We start from the raw sequence: 13,226 nt of genomic DNA, 5'->3' as shown, positions 1-13,226 counted from the left end.
TATGAATGTTTTATATCCATGTAACGGGAAGAAACTCAGCGAACTGATTTATTTATTTATTTTTAAACCCACAAAGCTAGCGCCGAACCTACACTGAACAAAAAGATAAACGCAACAGTTTTGTTTTTGCTCCCATTTTTCATGAGATGAACTCAAAGATCTAAAACATTTTCTATATACACAAATTAACCATTTCTCTCAAATATTGTTCACAAATCTGAAAAAATCTGTGATAGTGAGCACTTCTCCTTTGCCGAGATAATCCATCCCACCTCACAGGTGTGGCATATCAAGATGCTGATTAGACAGCATGATTATTGCACAGGTGTGCCTTAGGCTGGCCACAATAAAAGGCCACTCTGAAACGTGCAGTTTGGCTTTATTGGGGGGGTCAGAAAACTCTAGGGTTAAACCCTAACTCTATTTTTCGTAGGGTCCTGGTTCAACGACTCGTCAATACGTCTTTTTTGTTATTTATAAAAGCTACAGCTAAATGAGATAATGTAGTTAATAAATGTATTCTTTGATATGGTTTAGCCTTTCTCAGTCTACAACATGGTTAAGTGTATGAATATTAGTAAGGAATACAAATCCCTCTTTGCAATGTTTACCAGCCTCCTTAGGCTTTTCAATCACAATCAACTGGAATAAATACAATATTGTTAACATGAACATATGATATAATGTTCGTTGTTTAGAGTTATTCTAAGGCTTTACTCATTGGGAACTCGGTACGAGATAGAGCACACTGTTGAGATGTCCAATCTGCCTGTTTTACACACTTTGACCAGCAGGGGGTTTGTGTTCAAATGAAGCCCATTGTCGTGGCTTCCTTCCTTGTTTTTCCACCAAGCCACTAGACGCCTTAAACAGACAGTTCTAACTCGTTTCTTTCCTTAAATTACTCACAGTTTGAAGTGTTGCTTAGCCTCCGATGGTTTAGAAGAATTTGTGATGTGTTTGCTCTAAATAAAATAACAAACTTTTGCACATGCAACAAAGAGAAATAGGCCTTTACAATATTCAAAATAAATAGGCAAAAATAAAACAAACAACTTAGGTATTCTTTCTTTCGTGATAATGCTTATAACTTCACAACTTAAATGATACTTGTACGGTTTGTATGTATGTGTACGGTACGAGTACGTTACGTTATGGTTACGTTAAAAACTGTTCCTCCACGGCGTCTCTCAACAGGTTGCCCATCACTGTGGCGTTAGCACAGGTGCCGTGGGAATTGTTTAAGCAATAGCTCACGACAGGCCGTGGTATATGCTCATTATATCACAGCTAAGGGGCGTGGTTCTGCCCCGTTACTTCTCCGCTGCAGTTTGCTTTTCAGCCCAACGGTATACTTTTTTTGCTCAGACGCGGAGGGATACTGACTTGTTGTGAAAAGTAACTTACAATTCTAACCGTGGTATACGCTCAGTATATCACGGCTAAGAACCAATCAGATTGCTTGATTTGACTTGTCCGTTTTATAAAGTCCTTTATAGTGCGTTGACTACAGACGTCACCATTAGGTGGCCTTTCTTATCAAATCAAAATACTGGCTCTAACACCCATGATGAAGCCTCATGAGATGAACACTTTTGCGAACCAATTGGCTGGAAAGCTTCAAAGCTTCATAAGGCTTCATCTCGCCATCACTAGCCATAGACATATTTCACTCCATCACGGAGTCAAAGTGTGTGGGGGGGGGTTCGGAATTGGGTTTAAACCACATGCAGGACACACTAACGTTAAACAGGTGACAGAACTCGGATCGTTAATAGAGACATACCATGGCAGGAACTATGTGTGTTAATTCAGAGACAGGCTAATTAGGAAAGTGAGCACAGGTGTGCGGGAGGTCAGGTGACGGGGGACAGGTGAAACTGATTAGGGTCGGGCAGACAAGCAACATGGCAGGAAGTGAAGTGAACTGAAACAAGGAGGAGGAGGTGAGTAACAACATAAAACAGGAAGACAGAATATTACTTAAAGACATCGGAATTGTCTCTTAAAATGAAATCCAAACTTTGAATCTGTCCCACTGCTTGATTGACAGCTGTATTGTAGTTCAACATGAGCACATCAGGGAGCACTTAGCAACAATTATATCGAAACAAAGAACAAAAACATGACGGATGGAAATATTCGCCTCTTATGATAATGTGCCTTTGTCTGTGATCCTGATAGCAGCCTGCAGCCACATGTAGCACTATGCTGAACCGTATATTGCCTAAGCATCAGCTGTAACAAATGAGATGTGAGCAAAGACGTCTTATTTGTGGATGTGAGGAACTTGACGTGCAGAAAATCACCATAAATTCCCCAGAAGTTATTGCTGCCCATTCATCTTTGCTGAGAGTTATTGTCTTTCTTCTCTCGTGAGAGAATATGAGACAATCTTGCCATGAGTGCTGCAACAAAAAAAAATTCCAATAGCTCTGATGTTGTAGCAAATGAGCAGAAAAAAAAGACAGCTCGAGGAGAGACTAATCTTTGTTTGTGAGAGACAGTGCAGGAGAGACAGACAGGAGGAATCAAAGAACCTTGAGACAAAGGGAGATCGCATGCGCGCATGAATTAGCATTTAAACAAGAAAACACAATCTTATCGTAATGCATTAATAAGCTGTGTAGCTTTTTATCAAGTGTTTGAAAGTAAAAACATAAACACTAACACATGCATGGACAATCTGTCTGGAAAAAGACAGATGAAAAGTCAAAAGGAAATACACATGCACACGTGCACGCCTTTTGTTGGAATCTAAAATTAGTTTCACCTCCGATGCATTCGACTAATGAGTTTTCATTGACTCTGTGTGACAGGTCCTGATGGATAGATATGCTCCAGTTACTGTAATTGTATGTTATTCTAAAAGAAAAGCAGGAAGAGGAGTACATGAAGTGTTGGCTGCTGGTATCTGCAGACAAACACTCTCACACAGTGATGATGGGTCATGAAAGAAACAGTCTACACATTCTTTGTTTGTTATCATGCACAAACAATGCCTCTGATTGATTGACAGATTGAGACTAACAGAAAAAAAAAGTACTGCATTCTGGCGAAATCTTGAAGGAATTACGTCACTGTGCTGCAGGAAGTGAGCAGAATACCAAGATATGAAGACAAAGTGGTGTGGCACTTCTGTTCCAATGCTATTTTTATGACAGGAAGCACAATGGGAATTTACCAAAAGCCCTTTTAATTAACCAAGGCTATCTCCAATTAATGAAATCTAATAATCCATTGTATTATTCATTGTGTTACAAATTGTAACACAGTGAATAATATGGAAGGGAAGTGTATTGTAACTTACAATACACTTCCCTTCCATAGCTTGCACAAGTGCGTGTGGGACAGTTGAAAAAAGAAAAGAAAATGATAACACTTAATTTACAAATTGACTGCTTAGTATGCTCTCTGCGCCAAATTCACTGTTTTCAATGTCATATTTTAGCTCATCTCATTGTAGTAACAGCACTCATTTGGGAGAAAGCTCCACAGCTATTTAAGAATCCTGTTTGCTATGACTGCACCGGTTGCATACAGAATGAAAAGTTTGATAGAATTTATGCAGCTTATTTTAACTCTACTTCAGAGTTCCTTGAGTTGACGGAAGAAAACAGCATAAAATGTCAGCAAATTGCTTTTTTTTGTTGCCAATATATTTTTTCTGGCCTGATGCAGAAAATTGACATTATGTCCCATTTCCTTGGAGATGCCCAGATAGGATCATCTGAAAATGAAAAAGGTGCCACCATGTGTTGGTGGAGGGCGGCAGTTTGAACCACGTCAGTCTGGGAGAGGCTTCTCTCTTGGCAGGCCTGAAAGCACCATACTTCACTCCTGTCTCGGCCTCTCCGCCGCTCCAGATTCTCTTCGATCCTTTGGCGCTCAATCAATAATAATTAGAAAAGCATTTAACGACTTTGTGAACTCCTAACCCCAAATGTTACATAATTGCTCAGCCGGGGCGGTAGCTGGTTAAGTATAGGGGGGTAAGCATAGTGTAGTGGTTTCAAGTGTTTGCTGCAAATTTCAAGCAGCCTTTTAGGATGAGATGAGAGGCGGTGGGGGATGGATATTTATCGCTGGCCAGGATGCTGTTGCTAGGCAATGCAGCCATTAAATGGAGGAACATAACTTACAAAAACAAAATTATTCTCTTTCATTATATGCTGCATATTTATCTCACATAATGGCTTTAGGCTTCAGTTGCATTTCATTACATGTACAGTATAAACATTCGGATGGTCTTTATTGAGACGCAGCCCTTCACACCACCTGACTAGCTCTCAGCTTTCTCATCCGTTTCTGCCTTTGTAATTGGTAGCTTTGGAAAAAAAAGGAAAACCAATAAGAGATAATTGCTTTTACCTTAATTCACCTCATTAGTGGAGTTCATGAGAAGTTAGACTCCCTACTTTTTGCTTTTACTCTCTTTCGTAGAATGGTTAAAGCTCACAGGAGTAGTTATAGGAAATACCACTTTAAGTTGGCTACCATTAGCCACCATTAGCTAATGGTCAAACTAGACCACATAAGCAGAAAATCCACCGTGTATTTAATTGCGCTAGGATTTGTTGCCACATGTAGTTACTCAATACCAAGTTGTAATCCCTCAAACTACTCATTATTATGAAAAATATCGTCCTAATATGTTCTGTTTCACAGGACCCGTGATGAACTGACGTCTGTGATGGATCATGCATGATATACTTTATCATGTAATATGTGCGGTCATTTCACGAGAGCCATGTTTCCTTGAAGCAACCGGTCTCAATATGGAGCTGCCCGCAGCGAGTACCTTGATCTATGATAATTTATTTCTCAAGATCAATAAAGATACGCAGGGCTCGTTTGCATGAAATATATTAGTTTATAGAAAATGGCCTTTGCCAATGTTGGACTTTAAAAGCGATATTTCACTTTGTTCAATCCGTGGCCTCATATACAGTATGTTAATGAATGGTCAAGTTCTTCCCCGGAAATCCATAGTCATTAATGTTCTGGCTCGTCTCATCAGAAATTACAAATGGGCAAAATTAGTTAAGTTTTAAAAATCAATACAATATAATTATCATCCTCTGCATTGCAGTAGTTCATCGTGACGCAAAGGCACCGCATTTACAGATAAGAAATGCAATATCACTGGTAAAATGATCCACTTATCTGTTAATGGAATCACATGGAGGTAGGAATGTTTGACATCTATGCTCTCCTAACGACGCTCAGCAGCTACATATTCACATGCGGACTTGGAATGGGCTAACTTCCAATCCGCTCTTTCCTCATGTGATCCGGTGTTGGCATTCGTTGAAGCTGATTTGCTGCTGATCTTCAAATATTATTGAAACAAAACTCTTGGTTTATATGGATGATTTGCTCGAGTGAGGAAGCAAACACAGTCCAGTGCCAGCATGTTAGTATTGGCAGCGTGGATTGTGTTGCATGTTTCTATCTGTCTCTATCACAGCTGATGGCTGTACTTATCCAACACACCTGAGCTCTAATTCCCATGTGTGTAAATCATTTCCAGGAGCTTCATTCCCTTCCTTTTCCCTTATTAGAAGGCTTAATATAAGAATATTACTATATACTTGGAGGAGGTAGTTATATGTGTAACTTCAGCTCTTCAATATTATAACCCATCATTATGGTCTTAGAATGCAAATGTGTATTTCGGGAGCCAACCTCTTACCATGTCACTGCCACAGGCTAGTAAGCAGTTCCATAATATTGATTTCCAGTGGATAAATGTGAATCGGTTTACAACACAGTGCAGGTTCATTGAAATTGATTATCACTACCCGTGCCATTGATTTGATCTCGACTAGTGTTTTAAAGCCTGACATGTCATCCATGTCGATGTTGTTTATACAGATGGGGAACAAGAGCGGCAACTCAGATGGAAGCTTTGGGTAGAAATACTCTTTCTATCTAGCGAGCTGTTGAACTAATGCAGTTTGGCACGGGAAGAATGCTGAAATGCTCCCAAATGTGCAACTCAAAAGTGGATGGCAAACAAGCAACGTTCACAAAGTCAGCACAGGAGCAATTACTGCTTTTAACTTCGATGATTTTGCACTATTGTGTCTTTTCACTAATTGTAATTTAAGGTAATTTGCCCTGGGAGGGGAGACGCGTTGTGCTTTACAAAATGCCATCTTAATGAACTCCTCAAAATGGAGCCACGAGGGCTGCTGGAGAATTAAACTAAGAATAAAATCAAATGAAAATGTTAAAAAAAACGCTAACAGAGGATTTATGTATGTCCCTTTTTTTGATATCTCGGGCATACATCCAAAAGGACACAGATGTCACACACTTGATGTGACCCAGATGTTCCAGAGTTTGCACATCCACTGAAACATTGGATGCATTTGGACAGTAAAAGAGATTAGGATTTTACCCATCTGTGCAAATAGTTCCCATCACAATCGGCAGCTGTTTAGGTGTATGGGACAATGCATGTGTGCAGGTGATAACAAACATATACAGTGGGGCAGACCGCGGTTACAATGGTTATTATTTTGAATTCATTATTGGAAAATATATGTCAAATCAATGTCATATACCCACATATCCATTCATTTATTCATTCATTGTGCAATAAAAAAAAGCGCTGGACCCAGGGCATGGCATGATGGCAAGTAATTTAACTTGTTTTCTGTTCAATCATCCAGTCTGAGGCCTGGCAAAGACTGGAACATATAGAACATTTGCCAAATGTGTACAACATAAGCAAATATGACCCACATTAAAACATAGCTTGCTTTTCTGGAGCCAGATAAACATCAGACTGCACCGACTCCCTTTCCCAAGAGAGCAACCCAAAGCCACGTCGGCGATGATAAGAAATACAGACACGACACAAATGAAGATGGGTTCGAAATGTAGTCCATCCCCTGCAAACAAAGTGCCTCCCCATTTATTTTTCTCCCAAATCTTTAATGAAATGCAAATCAAACATCCCATGAATTTGATTAATCTCCGTGGGGTGGCCGAGGCCTGCTGGCTGGAACAGTGGGAGACTCATCGGCAGAGTTGTTCTGATCTACTCTGCTATTGCTCTGCGATGATTCATTTATTTAATTGGGATGAATTTGAACATTCTGTTTTTCTCTCCCTTCATTTCGCACCCTCTGTTTCACACCCGTAAACAAGCATACACTTTGCCCTGTGAGGTGTTTATCCCCATCAAAGAAGGGGGGAGAAACCCTCTTGACAGGTCCCTTTAATCAGGTCACCTTTGTATTTGAACGAGTATGGCTTGCAACGATGACGAAAACAACGTAATCAAAATAAAACTTTTTATTTTTTTTTTTATTTTTTTTTTCCAGTTGAATTATACTTAAAGTTCAGGGTCAGGGTAATCAACTGTTAAAAACATACTGTTCAAAATGTTTTTCTCCAATAAATGGATGTTTTCAAAGTCAATGAATAATCGCATTTAATAATCGCTATTACAATTATTGACCCAAATAATCGAGATTATGATTTTTGCCATAATCGAGCAGCCCTACTGTCTTCATATTCTTCTTCTCTATTTCCGTCGCCCTCTATTCAACTATTTCATATGATCCCCATCATTGTGGTTATTAATCACCAACTTAATCTTCATATGGGCTGAAACAGATTTGCCACAAACGCATCTGTTTGTCTGAACAGTGCAGACAAGTGGTATTCTGCTACTGTAGCCACCGAGCACATTATTCCTTGCTCTGTATTGTGAAAGCCCTCTAAACACGAGATTCCTTGCAGATCCTCCGTGTATCCTCTGTCAGAACTGAATGAAATGGGTTGATTCCAAAAATACAACTCTCCAGAGAGAGAGGGAGGGAGGGAGGGAGAGTGCAAGGAATAGAGAGAACAGGCTCATCTCCAGATCCCTGCCTACGCTGCTCTGAATACTTCTCATGCATCTGCCTCATTACACCAATGCAGCAGGGCATCAGGAAGAGATGTTGCCTATGCAGCAGATCATCTTCTGTGTGAAAATACGATCAAGCTCAAAGTACCGATTCCACTGAATGTGCAATGCAGCTCATGTTAAGAGCTCAGAGGAGATTCACTGTGACCAACGGCTTTCCTGTTTGAATGCTGGGTGATATGTTGGAGCGAAATGAGTAACTGTAATTCTTTCAATGTTCCCCAAACAAGTACTTAACAGATTCCCTTCTTCAATACATTAAACCATTGCGTATTGAGTTTGCTGTGTGCAATTGATGGAACACTGCTCTTGTAGTGATTTCATTAAAGTAATTAGAGTAATGTGATTTTCAGATCAGTGAACTGGGCCACACACACACATTCCTCACAGTGAAGTCTTCTTTAAACATCAGGTATTGTCCAGTTACAACATGAACTTAGGCCAGAAAATATTTGAGGGCACAAGAAAATCCTTTACAGTATGTTGAAAAATAAAATGCAATATGTAAAACACCTCAGCAATATGCCTGACCTCAACATCCCACAAGCTTGAGGCATGTTGCTCTGTAGCTCAGCCTGACCTCTGACCTCCCTGTGTGCGTGTGGGGACACTTCTTTGTTTGAATCAATAACACAATAAGGTAGTCAGGAAAAGGATATAACCCAGATAGCTGCTGCTGCTGCTGCTGTGGTATGAATCTCTGTTCCGTAATGACACAGAGTCCATTTGTACATGACCTTGTTGATGATGCTCAGCATAAGAAGGTGATTCATTGACGGTGGAGGTTGGGCAGCAGCGTCAGAGTGAGTAAAGCTCTCACCATATGCCACATTTTTCTCTGCTTACACCCAGGCAGTCATCACAATGTCTATCTATACTCCTGCTGCGTCTGACACTGTGATGAGCTCTGACTGCTTGGGGAGTGCGTGCAGATGTGTTTGGATGTTTTGCATAGAAGCCAAATCTGAAGCAATATCATACCAATTGTTTTTGTGTTTTCATAAGAAGTGCTTTCGTTGGTTTGTTTGTGAGAATTCTTCCAAGCTCAGAAATCGCTGGTAAGAAAGGAATCAGACAAAAGCAATAAAAAAGGCATTACTAGTATTGTTTTTGGACTATCCTCTTGCAGTGGACTTGCCTGAGGTGATGTGCACACACACACACACACACACACACACACACACACACACACATTTACAGGCTCTCCCGTTGAGAGGCAGGAAGAGAGAGGGTGTTCCCAGGTAGCTGGAAGCTGCAGAGATACAGACTAAGATGAATCGATCCGCGGGTTCCACTCCTCCTGCAGTTGCTATAGCAACGCTCAGGTAGATCCACACACATCCACGTCAAAATAACGTCAATGCATTTCATTGAAAAATGAAGCGCTCTTGCCAAATATGGTAGTGAATGTGGACTAAGGAGAAAAAAAGCTGCCATCACTATGTACGCCACAGTTTCCAGATTGTTTTACTTTTCTATTCAATGGATTTGCAATATAATTTAAATATCTTCTGTGAAATGGGTGATGGGCAAAGTGGTTTGGCTTTTCACAATTAAGAACATTAATTGAAAATCTTTATCCTCAGTTCACATCTCAGCGGCATATGGTGTTGATGATATAGAAACATGCCACTGTGGGGGCAAATAAACACAGTATTTTCTTCTAATGGAGCATCTAAGAAACGTGGAATCTCTTACCCAGCATCCCACTTTCTCTCTTCCATTATACAGACAGTATCCCAGCTGATTTAAAGGACCCCTTCTACACTGACCAGTATGAGCAGGAGCACCTGAAGCCCCCCCTGGCCAGCCTCCTTCTGTCTGCAGACCTCTACTGCAGGGCGGGAAGCCTCGTGCTGAGCAGTGACGCTGACCACCCCCTGCTGGGCCACAATGCTGTCGTCCAGGTACTGGCTCAGCGGGGGCTCTACGTCACCGACCAGGAGAGACTGGTCACCGAGAGGGACCTTCGGAAGAGGCCTCTGCAAATGGTAAGAGAGATTTGTAAATCCTTTCTTTCATTTCAGGGTGCAGATGTCCCGAATAAACTCTAGGGCTGCACGATTTTGGGAAAAAATCAAATTGCGATTTTTCTGACAACTATTGCGATGCGATTTGCGATATTTGTTTTTAAGCGACCAAACGGAAGTTTATTGTAAAATGCGGCCATATCTCCGGCTAGGAAGGTCGTATCAACAGGCGCATTCACACCGCAGTACTTTTCCCACAAAGGTTCATGAGAACTTAGTTCATCGGAACTCTTTAGTTCTGATAAACTAAGTACAGATCGCGTTCACACCGGAATAAGTCCCTGGGGGTGGATTAGTCAAATGAAGCCGCTAACGTCACTTCTTCTTCTTCTGCTTTGGGTTTACTGGCAGGCCGCAAACAACTTCACGGCGTATACTGCCGCCCAAAATCCCTGGCCGAATGTCCCGGAGTTGGGGACTGGCTTCAGTAGACGCTGCTGGGTAGTCCCAGCGCTTCTACTGAAGCTTCCGAGGTAAATCGGCCAGAACGCCGAAAGTCGCCTCATCTCCACCGTCTCCATGTTTTATTTTTGTGTTTGCCATAAGTTAGTCTCTCTTTGCAGTTTCTGTGCTGGGCTAATTGCTAATGCTAATTAATGCTAATGCGGAGGATTAATAAAATGGTGGCTTTCACAACACTTTTTTTTGAGTTTACGGGCGTGGTTTGCCAATCCGCCCAGCCAATCAGAAATATAGCTCTTTTCTCACAAGAGAGCCGCATGAAGTCCCTGCTCTCTTAAGCAGAGGACGAAAAGGGTAAAAAGGGTTCTCATGAACTAATTTTAGTTCAGGCTCTTTTTGGTCTGAAACGCGTACATTTCGGAGACTATATATCGGAACTAAAGTGGGAAAAGTACTCCGGTGTGAACGCGGCTAATGTGCTCCCGCTCTAGGCATCCCCGCAGCCCGAAATGCTAGATCGAGTGAAAGCAACTAAACTTACATGAAACTTCCCGGTTGGTTGCCCTTAAAGTCAAGCCTTCAGTTTTTAAGGATTCAACGAGTCAAGCTTCAGTTTAAGATTCACCCTGTAATAGATGTAAAACATGTGATGGAGCATTACTAACCTGACTCAGATGGTTTCTTTCACCAAACCATCTAGGAAAGCTCCATTGGAAGCCATTTGGAAAAGGGCAGGCACTTTAAAAAATACTTGGCAGGTGATTGGATCAATCTGTCTATCACCTTCTATCATGGGCCACTTCTGATTGGTTAACATGGCTGGTACATGTGGAGCACAGCACTTCTGATTGGTGAGGATGACTGACACACAAGAACAAAAAAAAAATCAAAAGAAAATCGCAGGCTTTGCGATTTGATAATCGCATCATTTCAAATTGCGATTTCAATTTAAAATCAATTAATTGTTCAGCCCTAGGTTCCTGCTTTGTGAGCATCGAGTGTTATGTCACAGTGAGCATCACAGCTAGGAACGTATCTGTCTTTTTAAAAATTCCCTTTAGTATCATTTGAAACCAGCCTTGTACCATACATACATACTTTCTGTTCCCTCAGTTCATGAGGCATACTTAAATAGATACATTGTTTATTAGACACATGACCAATGCCAGTGGAATTTTTTATTCTATGCAGCACAAACGCATACAATGCCAACAGAGGAACCTCCTGGAAATGCATATGAAGAGGAGGCAAGGGAGAGGAGTTCAGAGTCCTGAACGCTTAGGGAAATAAGGCTGTTTTTAAAGTGTTACATATTGGTGACCTATAACAGTCATCTGAGGTCAGGAGCTGAGAGGTGCAGGCTGTGAGGGGTGGGAGATTCTCTACTTTACAGTTCTGAGTATGTAGAGATTTAGCTGAAGGGAGCTAGCCTATTATGTTGGGTGCCTTGTTAACTATCCTCTGTAGTTGTTTGTGTTTCACTGCCTGTGATCAATCCAGTGATTCAGCCAGCGTCATTTATATAAATGTATCCAACTTCAGTGTTTTCTGACGTGAGGGTGCCTCTCATTTTGTATTTGCCAGACAGCAGATAGGGGGAATCTCTTTCGTGTACATTTAAAAATCACATTGGTCTGTCTTTTGAGCATTTAAAGTATCAAACAAAGCATTGCTGATTGGTGGAGTTGTTATTCACTTTCTGAGCCTGTCTGGGGAATGAAACAAACTGACCCCAAGGCTCCCACTGCCCTGTGTGTATTTGTCATATCTCAGTGTCTTTGTAGCTCATCTCTATCGCTCATCCTACTGAGCGAGAGTGAGGGATCCTCATTATTTGGGGCCATTTCTCAATAGGAGGCTTTAATGCTTCAGTGAATGGCAATTGAGAAACGATTAGCACACAGTTTGCCTGCAGTCTGTTTGTAGAGTCTTGCTGCTTTTAATTTCCTTTCTATGCTAATTCAAAAGTTATTTAAGCTTAGTTTGAGTGTACATTTCAAGCACTTTGTTTAGTGGAGACAACAAAGTATTTCTGTATTTAGCATTTGTTAGTGTCGTTCTACTTGATCCTAATATTCTGATATTTCCCCTTATCCACCGCCCTCACATAATTCACCCTTTTTCTCCCCTTTAGCTTGTCTCCCTTTTCCACCCATACTGCCATTCAACCTATACAAAATCCCCAGATTCCTTCTTATATCCCATTCTTCTCACATTTCATTCCTTTATTCCCACATCTCCCCCAAGCTTTGAATGTAACTTGTTGGTCTTTTTGTATGGTTTCCTAGCCTTATACCATTTTATTTTTTTATAAAACAAAAATAAGTTATATACTAGTAGCATACGACAAACATGAGCGCCATTTAGTATTTGCTTATTAGGAAGAGAATACAGACTTGAAACTGTTCATGTGGATTACCTGCTGCACATAAGGCACCTCAGGTGGGGGATCATCTATTATTTAAAAACTGACTAAGGGTTGCCAAGGTGACCAGAACCTCTGTGAGGTTGGGGGAAATCTGCAAGAAGAGACATGAAGAGTTAGAGTGTTGTTGAATAGGATCAGTGTTTATTCTTCTGCAACAGACTGAACGAGTACCTGCAGCTCGGACTGTGAGCTTCTCTGGATAATTAGTGCTGCAGCGATGAATAAATGCTGCTTCGTGATATTAAATGCTGCTTCATGGTATTTTTAGCTGAGCATTTTTTTTGTAACTCAGCAGTTTGCATAAGGTATAATAATTGTCAGACTAAGCAACTTCAGTGGAGGCTTAGTAGGTCACTCAGAGTTAGATGCTGCTGATGTCAGACACATGTCATAACTAAGAGCCTTCAGCCACTCTGCAACCCGTCTCTGGAACTCTCTC

General features: G+C 41.0%; 1 protein-coding gene across 1 annotated transcript in view; it reads right to left on the bottom strand.

The window, feature by feature from the left end:
* Positions 1 to 12,831: 12,831 nt before the first annotated feature.
* LOC104945268 (calmodulin-regulated spectrin-associated protein 2-like) overlaps positions 12,832 to 13,226 on the bottom strand; it is a 31,298-nt gene continuing 30,903 nt past the window's right edge. The window contains exon 21 of the mRNA XM_010770916.1: positions 12,832 to 12,878. Coding sequence (XP_010769218.1) covers positions 12,832 to 12,878 — 47 coding nt within the window. The remainder of the gene's footprint in view (positions 12,879 to 13,226) is intronic.

Source organism: Notothenia coriiceps, unplaced genomic scaffold, assembly GCF_000735185.1.
Source record: "Notothenia coriiceps isolate Sejong01 unplaced genomic scaffold, NC01 NC01_scaffold00009343, whole genome shotgun sequence".
Classification (NCBI taxonomy): Eukaryota; Metazoa; Chordata; class Actinopteri; order Perciformes; family Nototheniidae; genus Notothenia; species Notothenia coriiceps.
The sequence above is the reverse complement of the archived record's forward strand: the minus strand, read 5'-3'. Positions and strand labels throughout refer to the sequence as shown.